Source organism: Cetorhinus maximus, chromosome 6 (assembly GCF_964194155.1).
Source record: "Cetorhinus maximus chromosome 6, sCetMax3.hap1.1, whole genome shotgun sequence".
NCBI classification, from domain to species: Eukaryota; Metazoa; Chordata; class Chondrichthyes; order Lamniformes; family Cetorhinidae; genus Cetorhinus; species Cetorhinus maximus.
The window spans coordinates 130,397,366-130,420,849 of record NC_135884.1 but is presented as its reverse complement, the minus strand read 5'-3'; the positions used below and the strand labels follow the sequence as shown (position 1 = coordinate 130,420,849).

The window sequence follows — 23,484 nt, the reverse complement described above, 5'->3', positions numbered from 1 at the left end:
ATTGAAATACAGGCTATTTCCTATATTTTGTTCTAATTTTTTACCCAGTCTCTCATTCACCATCATCCTTCCACCAGCTTTTACAGTCTGTTAGGACCAAGTTGTTCCAACTTGGCTCTCCAAGCTCTGACAACAGTAATCACTTCAATTGCAAACATAAAGCTAGGTTAAATGACAATCAGTGGCTAGCAATCTACTGACATATAATAAAACAGGCAGTTCTGTAGATTCTCTCAGCTGGAACACATAGAGCTGAGCCTCAAGTTGGGGTGGTTCAGAAGGGGAGGTGGGGAAGGTGGAGTGAAGAAAGCCATAGGTTTGATTCCCAATATCTTCAACAAGCCCTGCTGGAGGTGCTCATGTTTGGACATGAGGTTACATTAAGTCTTTGATGCCTTCCATTGTCAAGTAGCCTGCTAAGACACCCTGTCAGGCCTCACATGAATAACAGTCACATAAGGAAGAAACTGACAGCCAACCAGCGCCATTATAAAAGAGAGACCAAGCAATCAGCACCTGAATTAGTGAATGTAGAAATAGGAAGATAGAGCAGATGAATATGTGGCTGGAGAGATGGTGCAAGGGGGAGATTAAGAAGCAGAAAAGAGGGGGCATATGACAGATGTCAGGATGATAATGCAACCGAGAACCAGGCTAAATATAGAAACTTCAGGGGAGAAGTGAACAGGTAATAAAGGCAAAAAGAGAGGATGAGAAAAGACCGGCAGCTAAAATAAAGGGGATTCAAAAAGTTTTCTAAAGCTACATGTGACGAAAGTAGAATAATTTTCATAATATTTTTCTGGTTTATTGTGAAGTAGGTTTATGGGTGTGATTATAGTTGGGTCTGTCTGTGTGATTTAATTACATTTGGAGTCAAGTAGACTGCAAGACTGCAATCATCAAAAGAAGCTAGGTGTAGGAATGTGCTTGACATGCTAATAAGTAAACATGGATGCTGGCTTAGCACATAAGATGTGATGGGAATTTGCTATTTAGGTAAATGAAAGGATTGTTGGATTTCAAAGGGATATTAGTCTGTTTACAACTAGCCAGATAAGCAAGGCTAAGGAGTGTGGTTATATTCCCCAAAGGTCACTGACAATATTGGCAACATGAACATTTTTATATTATGAGGAAGATACAGTTTCAAAGACGTATGGAACAATAGAATTTACATATGAAAAAGAGAGAAACATATGTAAAGGAGAATGAAAGGCTATGTGGGAAAGGCCATGTAAGATCTAACAGGAATGTGTGAAACAGTCTTCAAGAAGCCTCCAACCATTTGTGCATAAGTCTCTATGTAAAGTAACTGAAGTTTGGGAAGCCACTGTCGAGTGAGTATTGTGTTAACTTGCTGAGTTTGTTTTAAAATCTAAAATCTATTTTGGACTGTTGCCTTAAAGGAGTTTGTAACTGGGAGTCAGGTCAGTTAGGAATTTTAGGGTTTGTTATTGTAGTAAATAATTGTAGTTGTATGTATGTGCTTGAAATCTTTCCTTTTTGTTAATATTTTAATTTAATTTTTAAAATTAAAGGTGTTGGTGAACTCATTTTTTCTGAATCCAGTGCACACATCTCATAATAAATACAAATTGCAAAACCGTTGTGATAGCTCGACCAAGTTTTCCTCATGGATTTGGTCCACCTGGCACACATCATCTGCCACATCATAACATACATAAACAGCAAAAAGGTAGTAAGAGGGCGTTGGGCCGATTAGGGACCAAAACGGGGATCTATACATGGAGGTGGAGGGCATGGTTGAGGTACTAAATGAGTCCTTTGAATCTGTCTTAACCAAGGAAGGAGATGCTGCCAAAGTCATTATGAAAAAGGAGGTAGCTGAGATACTAGATGGGTTAAATATTGATAACAACAACAATAAATGGGTCATTCTTACGTTGGCAGGCTGTGACTAGTGGGATACCACAGGGATCAGTACTCAGGGCCCCAGCTGTTCACAATATATATTAACGTGGCCGAATAGCCTACTTCTGCTCCTACACCTTATGGTCTTATTTGGATGTGGGGACCAAATGTAATATTTCCAAGTTTGCGGATGACACAAAGGCAAGTGGAAGTGTATGTTGCGAGGAAGATACAAAGCGGCTTCAAGAGGCTTTGGACAGAATTAGTGAATGGGCCAGAACATGGCAGTTGGAATATAATGTGGAAAATTGTGAGGCTATCCACTTTGGTAGGAGGAACAGGTGCACAGAGGTGTTTCTTAAATGCTAAGAGATTAGAAAATGTAGATGCACGAAAGGACCTGGGTATCCTCGTCAATAAATCACTGAAGGCTAACATGCAGGTGCAGCAGGCAATTAGGGAGGCTAATGGCACAGTCGCCTTTATCACAAGAGGGTTTGAGTACAGGAGTGGCCAAGTCTTGCTTCAATTGTATAGAACCTTGGTTAGACCGCACCTGGAGTACTGTGTTAGTTATGGTCCCCTTACCTTAGGAAGGATATTACTGCCATAGAGGGAGTGCAACAAATGTTCACAAACTTGTTCCCAGGGTGGCAGGACTGTCCTATGAAGAGTGATTGGGGAAACTGGGCCTGTATTCTCTAGAGTTTCAAAGAATGAGAGGTGATCTCATTGAACCTACAAAATTCTTAAAGGGATAGACAGGGTAGATACTGGTAAGATGTTTCCCCTGGTTGGGGAACCTAGAACCAAGGGACACAATTTCAAAATAACGGGCAAACCACTTAGGACAGAGATAAGTCGAATTTTTTTTACTCTGAGGGTTGTGAATCTTTGGAATTCTCTACCCCAGAGGGTTGTGAAAGCTCATTCATTGAGTATGTTAAGAGCAGAGATTGACAGATTTCTAAATGCCAATTACAGAAAGCAATATGGGGATACTATGGGAAAAGGCATTGAAGTGGATGATCAACGATGATCACATTGAATGGCGGAGCAGGTTCAATGGGCTGAATGACCTCCTCCTGCTCCTTTGTTCCTATGTTCGTATAAATGAGGTGGTAATAGAAAGGCTTACAGTACTTAAAGTTGATAAGTCACTAGAACTGAATGGAATGCACTGGATGATGCCAAGAGAAGTTAAGGTGGAAATTACAGAGGGGCTGGCCATAATCTTTTAATCGTCCCTTGATACGCAGGTGGTGCTAGAAGACTGCAAAATTGCAAATGTTACGCCCTTGTTCAAAAAGGCTGTAAGGATAAACCTAGCAACTACATCCTAATTAGTTTAACCTCGGTGGTAGGAAAGTTTTTAGAAACAATGATCCAAGACAAAAATTTTTTCTCTCAAAGAGCTGTTCGTCTCTGAAATTCTCTTCCCCAGAGAGCAGTGGAGGCTGGGTTATTGAACATATTCAGGCCTGAGTTAGACAGATTTTATGATCTACAAGGGAGTCAAGGGTTATGGTGGGCAGGAAGGAAAGTGGAGTTAAGGTCACAATCACATTAACCATGATCTTATTGAATGACGGAGCAGGCTCATGGTGCCGAATGGCCTACTCCTTCTCCTATTTCTTATGATAAAAATTAACATTATAAAAATTAGCAGTCACCTGGATAGGTATGCATTAATCAAGGAAAGGCGGCATGGATTTATTAAAAGCAAACCAGATTTAACTAACTTAGCTGAACTTCTTTGATGTTTCTCCTTCAAACAGAGTTGATAACGGTAATGCAGTTGATGTGGTACACGCGGACTTCCAAAAGGCATTTGATAAAGTGCCACATAAAAAGCTTGCCAACAAAGTTGAAGCCCATGTAAAAGGACAGTGGCAGTATGGATATGAAGTTGGCTAGGTGACAGGGAAACAGTAGTCATGAATGGTTGTTTTTTGGACTTGAGGAAGATATACAGTGGAGTTCCCCGGGGACTGCAGTAGGATCCCCATTTTTCTTGAAATATATTAATGACCTGAACTTGGGTGTACAGGGTACGATTTCAAAATTTGCACATGACACAAAACTTGGAAGTAATGTGAACTGAGGAGGAGGATAGTGGTAGATTTCAAGAGGACATAAACAGGCTGGTGGAATGGGCGGACACATGACAGACGAAATGTAATGTAAAGAATTATGAAGTGGTACAATTTGGTAGGAAGAATGAGAAGAGGGAAAAGAAAATAAAGGATACAATTTAAAGGGGGTACAGGGACAGAGAGATGCTGAGGATATGTATGCACAGATCATTGAAGGTGGCAGGACAGGCTGAGAAAGTGGTCAAAAAGGTAAAAAGTGATTCAAGGCTTCATAAATTGAGGCATAGAGTGCAAAGTCAAGGGAGTTATAAAACACTGGTTCTGCCTCAAGTGGAGTATTGTGTCCATTTCTGGACACCACACTTCAGGAAGGATGCCAAGCTTTAGACAGGTTGCAGGAAAGATTTACAAGAATGGTTCCAGGAATGAATGACTTCAGTTATGTGGATAAATTAGAGAAGCTGGGGTTGTTTTCCCTAGGGAAGGTTGAGAGAAGATTTGAAGAGGTGTTCAAAATTGAGTGGTTGAGACAGAGTGGACGGAGGGAAACTATTCCCACTGGCGGAAGCAGAGAACCAATGTACACCGATTCCAGGTGACTGGCAAAAGAACAAATGGCTACATGAGGGAAAACTTTAAGCAGCAGTGTTAGGATTTTGGAATGCACTGCCTGGGAATGTGGGGCAGGCAGAATCAATTGTGGCTTTCAAAAGAAAATTGGGTAAGCACCTGAAGAGGAAAAAAAATGTAGGACTGTTGGGAAAGGAGGGCAGGGAAGTGGGACTAGTCAAGTTGCTCTTGCAGAGAGCCGGCATGGACACAATGAGCCAAACAGCCTCTCACTGTCCTGTAACGATTCTAACTCTGACTCTTTACAGCCCTGTCATTATGGGCCCTAAATCTTGACTTTGGCCTTCTTTTGCACGAACATTCTCTGCTCCACCTTAAGAGACAAAGCCTTCCATTGCCTTGGTTCAACATTCTAGGAATTCTCCCCTTAAATAACCACCCCCAGCTTACTACCCCTCTTCGCCACCTTCAAAAACGCCAACAAGTCTCCTGCTGGCCTTCAGCACCCATTTTTCACCTCTAAAGTGCCTTAGAATGTTTTACTAACTTTAAAATCCTATATAAATGGTGGTTGTCACTGTTGCTGGATAAATGACAGAGAAATGCACATACCTGTAATCCACTTTCCCATCTTCTCCTATCTCTTTATCCTTCTCTTCCACCTGTTTTATCCCCATAATATCTCCCAGTTTGGTCCCAGCCAGTTCCCAGTGTTTATGCTGAGCCTGTCACAGAAACATTTGCAATTAAAAATGTAAATACGTATTCTTAGTACTGACGACATGATCACTGGTACTTTCAACTTCAGCAGATATGTGGAATGGGCAAAGCAGATCCTGCTCAATATTTTTAGTTGCTCAATTGACCAGATGTATAGTTTAATAAGTCAAAAAACAAATACACAAAATACATATATATTGTCAGCATGTGGAAAACATTTGTACTCCTGTGATAATAGTATTATTGCATTCAACTGCTGATATTTTTATTGGTTTTACTTGAAAAAATGTGGAATGCTACTGACAAACTATCAGAAACAATTATAGTGTGTATGAGAGGAATGCTTACAACTCCATAGGTCTGTATTATCAAACCAATGGTCAGAAACCAGTACAATTCCAATTTTACCGAAACCATCAATAACTCATCAATTGAAAAAAAATTGCTCTGTACCAATCATTTATATATATGGTGAAAGGCTGAGGCTCCAGTACATTTCCTCACAGAACACAACTTGTTACATTCCACTAATGAGAGAATGCTCACTTTATCCCTAGCCCAAGCCAATCAAATGCACTCTGGAAGGCTATATAGACAACATCCAGAGGTATATCCCTCTCCACCATGCTGTGACCGCCTCAAAAAATTCAACAGGTTGACATGACCATATTTGCCCAAATGCTTAGTGACTGTCCCTGTTGACAAATTCCAAATCTCCCCCCACAACTACTGTTAAACAGACATGCCTGGAGTTACCTGGTTGTTCCTCCTTTTCTCTCCCCTTAAATCATGGAATGTCATTTGCAATTTTCTAATCCAAAAGCTGTCTGAATTCAGAGAGCTTTGGAAAATTGTGACTCAGGCATCTGTAATTTCATCAACTATTTCTTTTAATACACTGGAGTGGAAACCCTCAGGTCCTGGAGATTTGTCTGAGATACTATTATTTTCCAATATATTTTTACTTACAGTATATCAAAGGTACTGTGCTCCTTCACATGTCTTTTGTATTGGTTCTGGTACTGCTAGTATTTTGCCCTCTTCCTCCAATGTGAAAACAGATTTAAAGAACTCATTTAACAAGTCTCCCAATTCTTTATTGTCCATTATAGTTTCATCTGCGTTTTTCTTTAATGGGCTGCAGAGCCCTTTACTTGCCCTTCCTCTTATTAATTAAAAAAAATCAAAAATTTTGATAAACCTTTCAAGTTGTTTCTAATATTCACTTTTTGTACCTTTTAACATTTTTGTATTCTTTAGTTGTTTTATTTCATGCAATTTCTTACTCTTTTCCCAGAACTACAATGATTTTTCACAGTATGAGCTTTACTAATAGCCTTTCAAACTTAGACAAATGTTCATTGAAGTAATTCTGATAAAGTCAGCCTAGGTTTAAATGAGCTCTGTGACATACAGGTACAATATCTCATATCCTGCAATCCGAAAACCGGAGTTGTCCTAAAACCAGACATTTTTAGAAGCTGCCATGCATCAATTGTAATTGTTATTAAATGACCAAAATAACTTACTGGGATAACTTGGCTAGGTGCTGCATTGGCGCGCCGGACTAGTTATGGGTTTTGCGCACTGGTCTTTTCCTGTGGTCCAAGTGGTTCAAGCAACCTTCGACCCCACCTGACCTGGTTTAGCCTGATCCGCCCAACCCGTACCATCCAACCCGGCCCAAAAGGCTAATAAAACAGACAAGTCTTAATAGTGATAGTGATACAGCGTGCAGAGTGAAAAAAGTACAAGTTTTGATAGTGTTATTTCTTCACTATTATGCATTCTTTTTTTTTGAACTTTAATAAAAACTTATTCATTTGTTTTCATGTGTCTCTTATTAATTGAATTAGAGTTCTGACTTTTTTTCTCTGAAAACCGACAAGATCGGAAATTCGGCACGGAAGTTGCCAGTTTTGAGACACTGTGTCTGAATCCACAAACTATCAACATTCAATGCAATGTGACTGACTGCAAATAAGAATACTAAAGGAACACCTAAGATAATTCCCAAAATAAAAAGTAATACTATTTTACTAAAACTATAACTTACAATACTGGCATCTACTTAACAATATGCTAAATTGCCCAGGTATGTCCTGTCCACAAAAAAGTAGGACAAATCCAATCCGGTCAATTACCACCGCATAGGCCTACTCTCAAAGCAAAGTAATGGATAGTGTCCTTAACAGTGCTAACAAGCGGCACTTACTCAGTTATACTGATGCTCAGTTTGGGTTCCACCAGAGCTACTCAGCCTGTGGCGGTATCTCATCCATGTCCTGACTCCCCAAAGCCTGTCCACATCTGAAAGGGACAAGTCAGGAGTGTGATGGAATATGGTCCATTTGCCTGGATGAGTATAGCTCCAACAACACTCAAAAAACTTGAGGTCATCCAGGACAAAGCAGCCCGCTTGATTGGCACCCTATCGACCACCTCAAACATTCATTCCATCCACCACCAGTGGCAGCAGTGTGTCCCATCTACAAGATGCACTGCAGGATCCCACCAAGCCTCCTTCAACAGGACCTTCCAAACAAGCGATCTCTACTATCTAGAACACAGGCAGTAGACTCACAGGAACACCATCACTTGCAAGTTTCCCTCCAAGCCAGATATCAACCTGACTTGGAACTATACTGTTGTTCTTCACTATTACTGGGTCAAAAAAGTGAAACTTTCTTCCTAACAGCGCCTAAAAGTACCTACAACACCACATGGTCTGCAGCGATTCAAGAAGCTGGCTCACCACCACCTTCTCAAGGGCAATTAAGAATGGGCAACAAATGCCAGCCTTGACAGTGACACTTATATCCCTTGCATGAATAAAAAAAGCCCTATAATTCTACAGTGTCATCATTAAAATTTACGTAGTGTGGCAAGAAAAACAATTTTAGATTTTCATTTCTCTATGCAATGAAATAATTAAGCATACAACTAACTTTAACAAATGTCTAAATATTTCACCTTGCTTGGTGCTGTGATATGATGTGCCTTTAAGGAGGTATATCTAAAACTATTGTCTCGAGGTGCTAGCGATTGACATGATGTGATGCATTAGTCTTCTTCAGAGTCATACGGACTCGAAATGTGAACTCTGTTTTTCTCTCCACAAATGCTGTTAGACCTGCTGAGTTTTTCCAGCATTTTCTGTTTTTGTTTCAGATTTCCAACATCTGCAGTATTTTGCTTTTATCTCAGTATAATCAACTTTGGTTTATTAAAGAAATAGCACGTCTTCAGTGAGAATTGATAAGCATGGATGAAAATGCACTTAAAACTAAGAAAACTATGATGCTTGGACCATAATCTTAAATAACTTAGATTTTTAAAATTCAATACTTCTGCTTTAGTTGTGTCAGCATCACAGATTAATATCCATATTTCACCAACATTTATATGGGTAGCGCTAGCTAAACCAGGCATGACCTGCAGAAATGGTAGTCCTGATAATGAAAACTTACAAATGGAATAATCTAAAGATGGGCCTTGAAGATTTCAAGTGACTATTTTCTTTGGCAACTTGTTCCACTGTGGGATTGTTCTTGGGAAGAAAGATTGTTGATATACTGTCTTGGAAACAAATGGTCTTTGTAATTTCTGTGGATGGCTACCTCATGTTCTGTCATTGCCAGAAGGCACCAGATATTTGTTTCTGTCAATTCCCACTAGTCCATTCCATAATTTATAGAACATGGTCAGTCTATTTTTCTCCCTCCTTTGCTGTCGTGATTCCCTTTCCAAATCCTTGACCAAGGATGTGACACTGGTGTATTTCCCATACTGATTCGTGCAGAATTAGCCTAACATCAGTTGTAGGGAAAATGTTAGAATCTATAATAAAGGATGTGGTAACAAGACACTTAGAAAATAATGGTAGAATTGGGCAGAGTCATTGTGGGTTTATTAAAGGGAACTCATGTTTAACAAACCTGTTGGAGTTTTTTGAGGATGTAACTCAAAAGGGTAACTAGTGGATGTGGTATATTTAGGTTTTCAGAGAGCTTTTGATAAGGTCCCACGAAAGACGTTGGTAAACAAAACTAAAGCACATGGTATTGAGGGATATACTGGCATGGACTGAGAAATGGTTAACGGACATAAAACAGACAGTAAGAACAAACGGGTCATTTTCAGGTTGGCAGGCTGTGACAAGTGGAGTGCTGTAAGCATCGGTGCTTGGGCCCCAGCTATTCACAATCTATATCAATGATTTGGATATGAGAATTAAATGTAATATTTCCAAGTTAGCAGATGACACAAAACTAGGTGGAAATGTGAGTTGTGAGGAGAATGCAAAGACATTTCAATGGGATTTGGAGAGGCTAAGTGAATGGGCAAAAATTTGGCAAATGGAATACAATGTGGAGAAATGTGACATTATCCACTTTAGTAGGAAAAACAGAAATAGAGTGTTTCTTAAATGGTGCGTGGCTGGAAGTGTTGAACTTCAAAGGCATTTGGATGTCCTTGTTCAGAAGTCACTGAAAGCGATCATGAAGTACATCAAGCAATTAAGAAGGGAAATGGTATGTTGGCCTTTATTACAAGAGGATTTGAGGATAGTAGTAAATACGTCTTACTGCAATTATATAGAGCATTGGCAAGACCACACCTCGAATATTGTGTGCAGCTTTGATCTCCTTACCTAAGGAAAGATATACTTGCCAAAGAGGGAGTGCAACAAAGGTTCACCAAACTAATTCCTGGGCTGGAAGGATTGTCAATGAGGAAAGATTAAATAGACTGGCCCTTCATGTTTTGGAGTTTAGAAGACCGAGAGGTGAACTCATCCTAACATATAAAATTCTTACGAGGCTCAAAAGGGTAGATGCAGGAAGCATGTTTCCCCTGGCTAGGGGGTCTAGAATCAGGGGACATAGTCTCAGAATTAGAGGTAGGCTGCTGAGGACTGGGGTAGGAAGAATTTCTTCACTTGATGGTGAATCTTAGGAATTCTCTGCCCCAGAGGGCTGTGGAGGCTCAGTTGCTGAGTATGTTCGAGACTGAGATCGCTAGATTTCTACAAATTGAAAACATCAAGGGCAATGGAGATAGTGCAGGAAAATGGTGTTGAAGTAGATGATCAGAAATGATCTCACTGAATGGCGGAGCAGGCTTGAAGGGCTAAATGCCTACCCCTGCTCCTATTTCTTATGCTCTTTTGTCCTTATGTTCTTAGGATCATGCAGCACCTTTAGATCGTTTCAGTCTTATTTATATCTCTTACCATTGGGATCCCACATACAATTTGCATACTCCATTTGGGCTTACTTATACTTTATACATGCATTTTCGTACATGATTGATTTTAGCACACTAGGAAAAGTGTTAGGTCACACTGGGTGGTGTAATACCGTAATACAACACATGCTTTTCAGTGGGCACTTTGAGATTTATAGATTTTTGCTCCTGTTAATTTTTCAACATGGGTTTCTAACATTGAACCAGTGGAAATTTATGTCACTGGAGTTAAAGGGTCTGTTAATTCTTAATCTTTGGCTCATAATGAAATTTCACATCTTAGAGAGGCTAATCCTTTCATCTATTGCTGAACTCTATCCATTAATTCAAAATAGCAAGATCGTTTTTCCCATCTGTTTACCTTCTTGCGCTCTTTCTGCTCACGATGCTTGCGAACTAGCTGGCTTCCTTTTCGGGAGATGATTGCCATGTCAGATGTGGCATCTTTCACTGGAATCACTGGCTCTGGCTGTTAGCACAGAAATTAAAACACATTGAGTAATGTATATCAGTTAGGAAAGAGTTTACAACCACAGAATTATACAACACAGAAGGAGGTCATTCAGTTCCATTGTGTGTCAAAAATGTCATCCATTTAGTCCCATTCCCTTCCCCAACCCCAAAACCCTGCAAATGTTTCCCCTACAAGTACTTATCCAATTCTCTTTTGAATATTAAATCCATTCCACAAACCTAGTTGGTAGTGCATTCAGATAATGACAACTCGCTGCTTAAAAAAAATTGTCCTTATTGTCCTCTGGTTCTTTTGCTGATCATCAAATCTGTCTTCTAATTACCAACCTTTCTGCCACAGGAAATAGTTTCCCTTTCCTTATTCTATCAAAACCTTTTTTGATGTTGAACACCTCTGTTAAATCTCCCCTTAACCTCTATTATAAGGAGAACAACCCCAGCTTCGTAGACTGTTCACATATCTGAAGTCTCGCATTCCCTGTTACCATTCTTGACATCTGTCTTAAAGTGTGATGCCCAGAACTGAACACAATACTCCACCTGGGGCCTTGCCAGGTTTTAAAAAAAGTTTAGCATAAGTTCCTTGCTTGCTTTTATTTATAAAGCCAAGGATCCCATGTGCTTTTTAAAAAGCCTTCTCAACTTCTCTTGCCACCTTCAAAATGCAGTGGATACACCCCCAGGGCTCTTTGTTTCTGCACCTTCTTTAAAACTGTGTTGTGTCTGCGCCAGTTCTCCGAATGAGCAACTCACCTGGTTCCATTCTCCCACCTTCTCTCCATAACCCTGAGTGTGCTAATAGCTACATTAACAACCAATTTAAGATAATCAGTCGAGCTCATAAATTGGTACATTTACACTTGCTAGAAGAGACATACATAGATGCGTAGGGACCAATTCTCTGCAAGCAAAAGGAATATGTTCAAGGCTTGGTCTTTTTTGAATTACCAGGGAGTTTGAGGAGTGTGTGGTTCCCCACTGCTTTCTCCATGGCAAAGCCCCAGCCAATCAATATCAACTTGCCAACCAATCAGCACCCTCTTCTCCTGTGGTATAAATTGTTGCAATTGTTTGAAATTTGTGCTTGTCCTGATGAGTGCAAGATGAAAAGCTTTGGCAACATGTCTCTCTTTTCAGCAATACTCTTAAAAACTGTACCAAGCAACTAATAATAGCATGTACCTGTGTATGCTCCTGCAAGGAATATCAAAACTGATCAAACAGTTCTATTGAAACAAAATAATTTTAACTGTTAATTAAATAAAACAGATTACTCAAAACTCTGAAGGGATTAAGAAAAATAATGATGAACAAATATTTACTGATCTGAACACAGCACTAACAGCTATTCTTTGTCTATGAGTTAATCACAGTACTACATTTATACGAATTTATAGCAGTTGCAAAACAGCTAACTGCAAATTGCACATCCTGAGAGACGTGAACAAACAAATCTAACTGCAAACCACAATGAAGATGTGAGTATGTAGCCTTCGCACCTGGCTGTAAAACAACTTTTTAATTAAAATCTTTATTTAAAGATTTTTAAATATTGGCTGAAAGCTGTCTTCAAACATGAAACATTTTACAGCCATTTGAAAATAATTATCAACTAGCAGAGAGCAATGCAGAAGCATGCAGCATAACTCAATCTGTTGGCTCCCACATTACACTGTACTGGCATGGATTTAAAAGGAGTTGACTTTGGTCTTTCCAAAAAAAAACTAACACTTGTTTACTTGGTTTAAAAGCATTCTAAAAAAAAATCTGGCAGTTGGTAGATTCAAATCAAACCTACCTGTTTGGTAAAGACAATTCGTCCATCCAAGAACGGTGGAACTAAATTGTGCACCAATAAATGAACTCGAGTTGCATTGTCCTCTTCAAAATCTTCATCCACTTCCAGACGCTGAACCACACCACTGGTTAACATTCGATTAGTTTCCCATCGTTCATTATCCTATAAAACAATCATTTGACAAACATAATCAACTAATTCTCTGAAATGCTCTGTAACCAAAGTATCAACAATCAGTAACGTTATCTGAAGCTCAATTGGTAAAGTTGCAAAAGGACCAGACTACTGTGCATTTTCAAAAAATTATAGCACAACAGGAACCAAAATCTTAGGCGATTCTTTCTACCTAACCCAGGGGTTCCAAGACCAAATGCCTCTATAACTGTCCTGGGTCAGCTAATTTAACCAAATTCAATGATTAAACTGAGGACCTAGCATCTGTTTGGTTCAGCTGCTCTCTAATTTAAACCTGTTGAACCATCAGGGGCCCAGAATTATTATTTTTAAGTTGTTGAAGGCTTTACATTAAACAAAATTTTTAAACAGGTGGAGTGTTACCAATAAAATTATCTTTGTATCAAATGACACCACTCTATTTGAATTTAGCCCCATGCTTTGTGTAACTTGAACCAAGGAAGCAATAATCATTGTCATTACAGCTATAGCATTTGACAGAAAATTGTCTGGCTTGTTTTAAGAGAAGAGGTTGAACAACAAGATATTTTTCCACCTTCTTTGTTTTACTTTCAGGTATCTACTACAAGAAACCAGAAATAATCAATTTTGAATTTTTTTTTAATAGAATTAACAGTAATGTGTAACTACAATCATCAAAAGAACGGGAATTCCTTTGAAGAACAATCTCTCATTTTCTCAGTGGAATCATTTTACATTATATCACTATTGCTATACTTATTAGATAATCACACTGCTTTGGTTTCCTTTAACAGGAGCACCATCCCTGGAATGGATATCAAGCTGGTCCTCCCTGTTAGCATAAGTTGGTTATATTAACCTGGAGGAACTCCTTCAATTTGTACTTGTAAGCAATACAGCAACTACCCAAACAGGAAGTACAGTAAAAATATAGCATGCGTTGCTAACGATTTAAACTGATTTTCATAATGGAAACATGAACCAGAGCAGTTGCCACAAACTAGTACTTCTTGTCCCTGGAAGTGAATTAGGGCAGATTTCCACCTGATAGGCCAGGCCCATTATGGCCGCAACCCATTTTCCTAATTAGGGACTTATTAACATGCAAGACAGGCTCTTGGTGGTAAGTGCACCAACAAGAAAGAGGGACTTCGCCATTGCGAAGCGGCAACATTCAGCGGCACTGCAATAGGACAACCACTACAGTGCCAGGAGGAGGAACAGCTGCTTGTGAAGGTAGCAGATGCACTGAAAAAAACTTCTTCAAAATTTTTAATGAATATTTAATTAAATTAATTTTAATTTATGGGCCACAATTTTCTGCAACTAAAGCAGAGGTGAAGGAGAAGTAGGCAACAATTCAGTCATGTCCCTCCATTAGGACTTCCAATAGTCTTTCAGCTGCATCACAGCAATTACCAAGCTGGGAACACCGCCACCTCCAAGCTCCCCTCAAAGTTGCACACCATCCTCACTTGGAAATATATTGCCGCTCCTTCCTTTATCGACGCTGAGGCAAAATCCTGGAATTCCCTAACAGCACTGTGGGAGTACCTTCTGTACATGGACTGCAGCAGGTCAGAAAGGCACCTACCATCCCCTTCTCAAATGTAATTAGAGGTGGGCAATAAATCCTGATCATTTAGCTTTGCCCATATCCCAAGAATTAATTATGTAAAAACATATGCAGTTCTTCCCTAATATTGCAGCACCATTGTAGGAATCAAAGTAAATTGGTCAGCTTCTCTAAACCCAGCCTCTGCTGTCATTTAAGGGCTCCTTGCTCCACTTTCCCCACTCCATCACAGTACTGTCTGATTTTAGGTCATGGAAAATGCAGCATAGATCTCCAGCACAAAATTTCATTTCCCAAAAGATAAATGTAATCAGTTAAGTTTACTCCCTGGTATTATGAAGCCTGCAAGTTGATTCTGGGTCTAAACAACGAAACGAAAAATTTGGACAAAGAGTGCCCGGATTTTTAATTAATAGCAGGGACCAAAAAATACATCCAAGGATCCTGCATGAATTATATTATTCCCTTATATTGCAGAGAACCTACTCAAAGCAAGAATACTCAGTTGTTAAATTTATTTATTTGAGGTTGAATTCAGAGAGTAAAAAGAGCTACTATGCTGTGAGAAAATGTTTAGTACCAAGCTGAACACTTTTTTAAAGAAAAAATCCTTTGATGAGTGTCAATAATTTACACACAAACATAAGTTCAACAGTAAATTAACTTGAGGGACAGCAAATAAACTTAAGTGAGTAATACTTCGAGAGACCCTTAAAATTCATTTTAAGAAATATGAGCTTTTTGTTAGCTTATGTGTACCGTATATAATCTTGCATATCCCGGAACTGCTCTCTCATAAGTTTATCTTCATCTTAATATTCTTTTTCTGGGATGCCTTCATCAAAGTCAGAGGGCGAAGGAAGAAAAATTAAAAATGATACATACCTCATTAATTTGCCTCTTCTGCGCAGAAATTCTCTTCTGTGTCTGTTTCTGCAACAATTGCTCTCGTTTCTTCACATATTCCTCTGAAGTGTACGCCAGGGGATTGTGAAAGTCATCATGTCCTTCATCCATCATGTACCAATCTCGATCTGCTTGCTACAAGAATGAGATACACACAGCAAAACAAGTTACAAAAAACAAAGTTAAGACAGCTTTTCAGGGAACATTCTCATATCATTTTCAGTTTTATCTATTGCAAAGTAGCCCAAGTAAAAAAGACTTGCACTTACGTAGTACCTTTCACTCACCAGACGTCCCAAAGTGCTTTACAGTCAATGAAATACTTTTGAAGCGTAGTCACTGTTGTAATGCAGGAATGCGGCAGCTAATGTGCACACAGCAAACTCCTACAAACAGCAATGTGATAGTGACCAGATAACCTGTCTTTTTGTGATGCTGATTGAGGGATAAATATTCGCCAGGGCACTGAGGATAACTCTCCTGTTCTTCTTCAAAATAGTGCCATAGGATCTTTTCTGCTCACCTTAGAAAGCAGGCGGGGCCTCTGGTTAACATCTCATCGGAAAAACGGCAACCTTGACTGAGCAGCACCACCTCATACTGCATTAGATCATTGTGCTAAGTCCTGGAGTGGGACTTGAACACACAACCTCTGACTCGGAGGCAACAGTGCTACCAATGGCTGACACTAAGTATTCTGAAAGATGCTCTCACTTTAATCTAGATTCTGATGCCACAAACCTGGACATTTATTATATAAATATAACAGCACTTAGAAACATGCTTGGCCTGCATCAAAACTGCCTAGAATCACAAATACAACATAACGTTTATCATCAGAAGTCTCTGCAGTAATGTTCACCAGCTCACCAGACATCAAAAATTACAAGTTCACAAATGTAAAGTAACTTTGTACTTGGCTCCTTAACATCTTTTCTGAGCCTCCAAGCACCAAACCTATGCCAAGAACAGGATCAGGTTCTGGTTAAAACTGGAATATTCTCTACAAGAGCTATTTTTTGTTACTGCGTTTCTTAAAATGCCAACTGTTGGCAGGAGAAAACCCTTTAAAGGACAAAGCATCCTTAATATGCTAATATTTTTAATTGCAAAGCTGTACAGTCTTTTTTCTAGTGCCCATGTAGGACATTCCTGATTAGAATTTGCTTTAGCAGTTACCTTGCTGGACAGTTGTTAAGTGTAGAGACAGAATATGGCGCTATAGATAAGGTGTAAGATTCTGATCTCTCTCTGAAAAGTATCCATTTTATTCCAGGTTTTGGAGGGAATCTTATCTCATCTGACTAATCTGTCTGATTTGAGCCAGTTAACAAAGTGACAAACTGAACAAATTCAATAAATTATTTATAGTGCTATTTCTGTAAATAGCTCTATCCATGAGTAAACATGTTCAATAGTTTAAATTAACGTGAGAAACAGAGTAATTCCTACACTTTATCCGATAATAATAAAAAAGATTAATTATTCACTCAGGCACACCACCTGGTATAATAAACACAGGTTCTGTTTCGCATAGGGTCAGGGCATTCCTACAGAAGTAAAATATTTACATGTGGTGCAGGAAATGATCTTCAATGAGCTTGAATCGTAACACGGTTGACATCTTTTCAGACAATATTCTTCTGGAATAAGCTGCAAAACAATGCACTTGGCCAGCCTAAAGCACATTCTCCCAGATAAGATTTGTCTTTCGGATCTGCCCTGGTGATACGACAAATTTTTGAATTCAACTCTATGGATAATATTGGCACAAATCTGTGTCCTACCACCTGCACAGGTGAGTGTCACATAGCTTGTGTCAAGTCGAGACAAGAAACTTCCTAAATATGGAAACATAATAGCGCAAGAACAAAACACACTTGGAAAGCATTCACCTATAATAAATCACATCTTATTTAAATGTGATTTATTGATTCATATTTTAGGCTTGGCTAGTGGACCAGTGTTAATTCAGATTGTCAGCAGCAGCAGCTGTCCCTCAATTTGAGGATGACATCTACTCAGTGTCACAAGTTTCTACCATGGGTCTTCATGTGACTGAACAGGCCAATTCTCGACCTGCAAATCTTTGGGCACATGGGGCACGATGTCCATGAGGTGGTGGGATTCAGAGTGCAGGATTTTCTTCTTTTTCTTTCCTTCTCTGCTGCCACTCTGCCTCATCACTAAGGCATTTGGACTCAAAGCATGATGCAGCTTGATGGACAAGTTGTCGCCATTTTGAACAATACGTAGCAAGTTCCTCCAATCATTAATGTCAATGCTGCCATGTTTCAAGGAAAGCTTCAGAGTGCCTTTGTAGCTTTTTCTGTGTCCTCCCTTGGAATGCTGGCCATTTGAGAGTTGAGAAAACAGGGGGAGACGCTTTTCAGCTTTCTGGACAGTGTTCAGTCCATCACAGAAGTTTTGCCTGAATGCTTGTGGAGCTGGTTTCAAGAGGACACTAGCATTTCTCTGACAGTGCCCCCATCAAATCCAGTGAATGCAGCAGAGGCACTGCTGGTGTAATTTCTCTAACGCTCTTATGCCAGCTCTAATGTTTTAATTTCTCGAGCGCTGCTACACAGTCCAGGTCTCACTGCAGTACAGGAGTGTGGTGACGACAACTGGTCTCTACGCTAGGACTTTTGTTGACTTGTGGAGGTCTTTGTTGTCAAACACTCGCTGCTGTAGTTTGTCAAAGGCAAGCTAGCTTAGCTGACCAGGTGTTGGAACTCTTCGTCAATGGTGGCCTCTTGAGAGAGGCAGTTGCCAAGTTATGGGAAGTGCTCAACATAATCCAGAGACTCTCCTTCAATATATATGGGAGGTGGAATATTTGACTGACCAGGTCTGGGATGATAAGGACAGGCCGAGCCTCTTGTATGCAGAATTGAAGAGATCGAGAATGGCTTAAAATTTGGTGCAGTGTGGGCAACAACACTGCAGTCATCCTCAAACTGTAGGACACATATGTCTATGGTGGTTAGTTTAGTTTGGCACAGAGGAAACTGACATTAAAGAGTTTTCCCCCTAGGCAGTATTTTACTGCCCTAGAGGATAGTTGATCGTTGATGAGGTGAATAGCCACTGTCAGGTAAATTGCAAATAGCATGGGGATTATCTCACAGCTTTGTTTGACACAGGTCCGGATTTTGAAGGGGACTGTTTGAGATCTCCCACTCAAGACAGCAGTAGTCATTTATTCATGAAGCAGTTGCATGATTGTGATGACGTTTCTTAGACATTCAAATCTCTAGAGAACAATCCACAGAGTCTCACAATTTACTGAGTCAAATGCTTTGGTCAGGTCGTTGAATGCAATGAAGAGTTCCTGGTGGTGTTCTCGAGATTTTTCTTGGATTTTTCTGGCAACAAAGACCATGACAGAGGTTCCACAGGGAGGTTTAAAGCCACACTGTGTCTCTCCACAGTCACAAGAAGTAGGGGATTCAGGAGAATGCGTGTAAGGATTTTCCCTGCTATGGACAAGAGGAAAATCCCTCAATAGTTTTCACATTGCGATTTATCTCCCTTCCGGAAGATAGGAAGATAGTTACATTTGTTGCATTCCTGAAGCTCATGGGGGCGGGGAGGGGGGGGGGGGTGAGGAAAAAGATCTTTTCCTTCCCAAATCCGTAGGATTAGCGCATCGAGTCTTGATGTAAGCAAAAGCCCACCAGCTTTGAAAAACTCAGCAGGTTTTGTTATTTTTCATCCATTTGATTTTTTGTTGCAGCTCTCCAATCGATTATGGTTCACCCATGAATTCTAGCACAGGGTACTGGGGGATAGCCTATAGGGTATCAGCTGCCACTATGGATTCACGGTTGAGGAGTTGATAGAAATGTTCCTTCCAGTGTTGATGGATGGCATTGTCATCCTGAAGAAGAGTGAGTGAAGGGGATTTATAGATGCTCTGTGAGTGAAGGGGATTTTGTCCATTTGACCTTTGTCAATAGATCAACAACGCTGAATTAGCTAAATCATCAATTTACCCCATTCTGGGCTCAGTGAAAGCCATCTCGGCCTAGTTGGCTCCAATGCCTTGAGCACACAAAGTACACCCAGTACAGGGCTAACAGAGTGCTACATTGTCTTTCTGATGAGACATTAAACCAAGGCAACAGGTGGACATAACAGATTTTGACACTGTTTGGTGTCATGGTGAACATTGATCCTCAATCAACATCGTAAAAACTATCTGGTCATTTATTTCATTGCTGTTCTTTGGGATCTGATTTACACATGTTGCTGCCACATTTACCTACATTACAACAGTGATGATACTTGAAAAGTCATGAAGAGCTTTGGGACACACCGAGGATGTTATATAAATTCAAGTTCAGTCTTTCTCCAGTTCACAGTGCACCAATATTGGCGTAAATTAAGTTATTTTATGAGAGTACGCTCTAGCATTTCAGAGAGATGTTATAATGTTCTATATATAGTTCCTTTCTCCCTGTACAGAAACAATTTATGGCACATATAAAGCATCTTTTCTATCATACATCAGACAAAAGTGAGAATTCAAATGCTGGCAGTTTTTTTTTAAAGATGATGCATTTTTCAAATGATAAATAGAAATATTAAATTATTTTTCCAACAGTACTTTGAAATTTAGGAAAGCACCTTACCCTTTGATCTTCCTCCCACTGCCTTTGCTCATCTTCGTTTTCAAAATAAATGCCATCTTTACCTTCCTCCCTCCGACCTGAATAGGTTGGAAATGGTAACATTTTAGTCTAAGACAGCAAAATGATCACTGTTACAACATTAAAATTGTATTATAGCTACGCGTTAAATTCAAAACTCTGCTTTAGGGACATATCACAAATTCTATATCTTAAGCTTTCATTTAAAACTCAAAAAGCATTTTCTGTGCATTCTTTACACAAAATTTTGTATCACCTTGATACTCTTGACACTTCAATTACTAATTCAGATGTGTTTCTAAAGAAAACAGCATGTTGGGCTATATTTTTCCATCCACTCCCTATGAATGGGTGGAAATCCAACCTCCATAATGAACTATCAGTTACAAGTCTCTACATTGTAAAGATAAAGTCACTGAGCACTGGAGAGGAGTTACAACAAATCTTCCTTGTTGAGAACATTTTGTAAAAGATCTATTTCAGTATTAAGAAAAATTCAGAACATGTACCTTTCCCTTTGGAAAGTCGAGGTGTCGCCCCCAAATGCCTTCTATCATCAGCCCACTCGTTGTATTTGTACGATGGTGTTGGCAGGGGTGTATCCTCTTCATAATGGTTCCTTCTAGACCTGAACAAAGAAAAAGCCTACTTAAAATACAAGGGATGATGACAAATCTCAGAACAATCAACGAAACATTTAGGCATGAAGCACTTAAACCATCACAGGGGAACATGATCTATGCCAGCTTCCATGTCTCAGGATCAAATAGACTACAATAAATTACCAGGTTTTCGTTGAGACACTTGCCATATTCAAATTTAGAACTATATCAATATATCATTGGATAGGAGAAAAACTACAGCATTACCAACTGAACAGTCACACGTGATTCTTCCTGAAATTCCATACTGAACCTGAGTGCTCCTTTGATGGTATCACCTATTTTGTAGGTTTACCAAATGGCAGGAAAAAAACCCTTACTAAATACTTGAACGTGAATTTTAAAAAACAAAAACTGTATTATATTGAAAATAAACTGCTTCAGCAATGTTCAAAGACCATCAACTTACATTGAATTGCTTAAAACAGAAGGACCCGGATTGCTTTATATTTTCTTCTTTCTCACCAACTTTATGCCATTCCTCCTTTAAGGCTCTATTGCAATTCTATATTCACTCTCCGGTGCCTCGCTCAGTGGTCATAATTCATGAGACTACCTTGATAAATTCCTTAACAACCGGGAATATCCTTTCAGAGGCACTGTAGCCAGCTGAAAAAATCCTCATCCATACTCTGGAGACTGTAAAGAGAGTGCACCACAAAACCAATGCCTCCATCCATCCCTCGAACACTGACTTCATTTACAGTATGTGCAATCTGTTATGCAAACCTACACTTGACCTAACATCACATTCGAGACAACACCAACCTAGACTGCAAAGCATTTTTTTCTCTTGCTGAACACTTACGCATCAAAGCATCAAAGGGAGAATCCATCATACTCTACCCAAGATCAGCTAACTCTGCACAGTTTAAAGTACAGACCTGAGACTTGCCTGGTTTATGTGCCTCAGCTACTCGTTCAGCCACCATGGGAACGCATTTTGAATTGATTCATTTAACTATCAAGATATTTAAACTTCTGACTTTTGAAAATTTATCTCATGCCCCAAGTGGATAGTTTCAGAGTTTTAGTCTATAATCGTTGCCGTGGTCACTGGATGTGCCAGATGCTTTGTCAATACTACAAACCTTAACAACAGTTTTTTTTTAATTCAAAAGGTTTCTCCAAGTTAGTTGGAACAGATTGCATAATTCCACTATTCCATTCATCTATTTTTATTTAGAACCCATATTTTCAGTTCCACATTTATTTTTCACTTACCTTTCTTTATCACGCCTCTCCGTGTCACGACCTGAAGAGCGATAACTTCTTTCACTCTTATCTGAATCCCTTTGTGAGGGAGTAGGAGATGGAGACTCCCACTGAGATCGATGAGAATACTGACTTGCAATTCCACTGTCATCATCATCCCAGCTAGATCGAGAAGGAGTAAGAGCATCTATAAAACAAGGTGATTTCAAATGTGATTCAAAAAATTAAATAAGACCCCAGTATTTCCTTCCCATTATTTTAGGCCAATCGTCCAACAATAGCCCCCCCACCCACTCCTGTGCTGCAGACATTTCTTTAGATCTAAATAATTTGTTCCCTGGCCTCAGCCTATGTTACTAGTAAACGTGGAACTGTGAACATGCTCTACATTTTATCTCATTTTATTAAAAATAAAGCATATTACATGAACTAATCAAACTCAAAGAACATAAAACCCTTGTGTCATGCTAGTACAGACATGGCGATATTACAATTTTTTAAAAACTGGTTTCCTTTTAAAATGGACCTTAATGAACTGTTAAGATGGCTGCCAAGAGGGTCAGGTGAACTTTTGCAACTTCAATAGACAAACAAGCTTCTGGAAAGTTCCGAATTGAATTATAACAGACAGGGTCTCCCCCTTGAATGGAGATGCCTAAACAGCACTCCTCTGCGGAATTTCACATCTGCTACTGCCCAAGCTTACTCCAAAACACAGAATCTAGGAAACCATTGTGTCTATGACTCCAGGTTTGTGATGTAAAAGGGAAGCTATCAAGACCAGTTATTCGCGAGTAAAGTGGAAAAGACCACCATTTACCTTCTATTGAATATCATTGGCCTCTGATCATGTGGCTGAGACTAATTCTTTACTACTCAAAGAGCACCATTTACCTTCTGTTGAATATCAATAGCCTTTGACCTTGTGACCAAAACTAATTCTTCACGATTAAAACGATCACCATTTTCCTTCTATTGTGTATCAATGGCCGTTAATCATGCGATTGAAACTGTTCTCTAATACTGATAATCTTTTATTCCTAAACCCAGTAGAGACCTGGGAAGTCTGCAGGCCAACATCAACACCACCACAGCTGCAGAGAAAGGCTGTGCCATCTTGCGTTTCATGAACTAACAGGTTTGACTTCTCCGCCCTGTTTCCAAAAAGCTCCAAGTTCACCCGTAAAGAAGCTGGGCCTCCCGTTACAACAGCCACCATTGCCTGTCTACATGACCTGCTGAACAGTTTTCTCTTCAAAAGAACCCTGCAGTTAATCCAAATCTGACTCCAGCCATCTGAACTTACCTGAACGATAATTCCGAGGGAAAAGCTCCCTCCTTCACTGGACTCTGAAAGACACGTGAAGTGCTAACCTGCTTGATTTTAATATTTATAGAAATATACTACATTCTTTAATTGTATTTTTCTTAGGTGTGTGATGTATGATTGACGCAGAGATAGACTTTCCAGAGCGAGTGTGTAAATCAACAATCCTGCTTGTTTAAATTTTTTAAAAATTCATTCAAGAGA

At 39.5% G+C, this 23,484-nt stretch overlaps 1 protein-coding gene across 4 annotated transcripts in view; it reads right to left on the bottom strand.

Annotated features, from left to right (window-relative positions):
* dhx38 (DEAH (Asp-Glu-Ala-His) box polypeptide 38) overlaps positions 1–23,484 on the bottom strand; it is a 139,710-nt gene that overhangs the window by 99,184 nt on the left and 17,042 nt on the right. For all 4 annotated transcript variants that reach the window (XM_078544533.1, XM_078544532.1, XM_078544535.1 and 1 more), the window contains exons 5-11: positions 21,963–22,140; positions 20,586–20,704; positions 20,059–20,135; positions 15,401–15,556; positions 12,784–12,945; positions 10,873–10,980; positions 5,154–5,266 (exon numbers count right to left, since the gene is read on the bottom strand). In XM_078544533.1, coding sequence (XP_078400659.1) covers positions 5,154–5,266; positions 10,873–10,980; positions 12,784–12,945; positions 15,401–15,556; positions 20,059–20,135; positions 20,586–20,704; positions 21,963–22,140 — 913 coding nt within the window. The remainder of the gene's footprint in view (positions 1–5,153; positions 5,267–10,872; positions 10,981–12,783; positions 12,946–15,400; positions 15,557–20,058; positions 20,136–20,585; positions 20,705–21,962; positions 22,141–23,484) is intronic.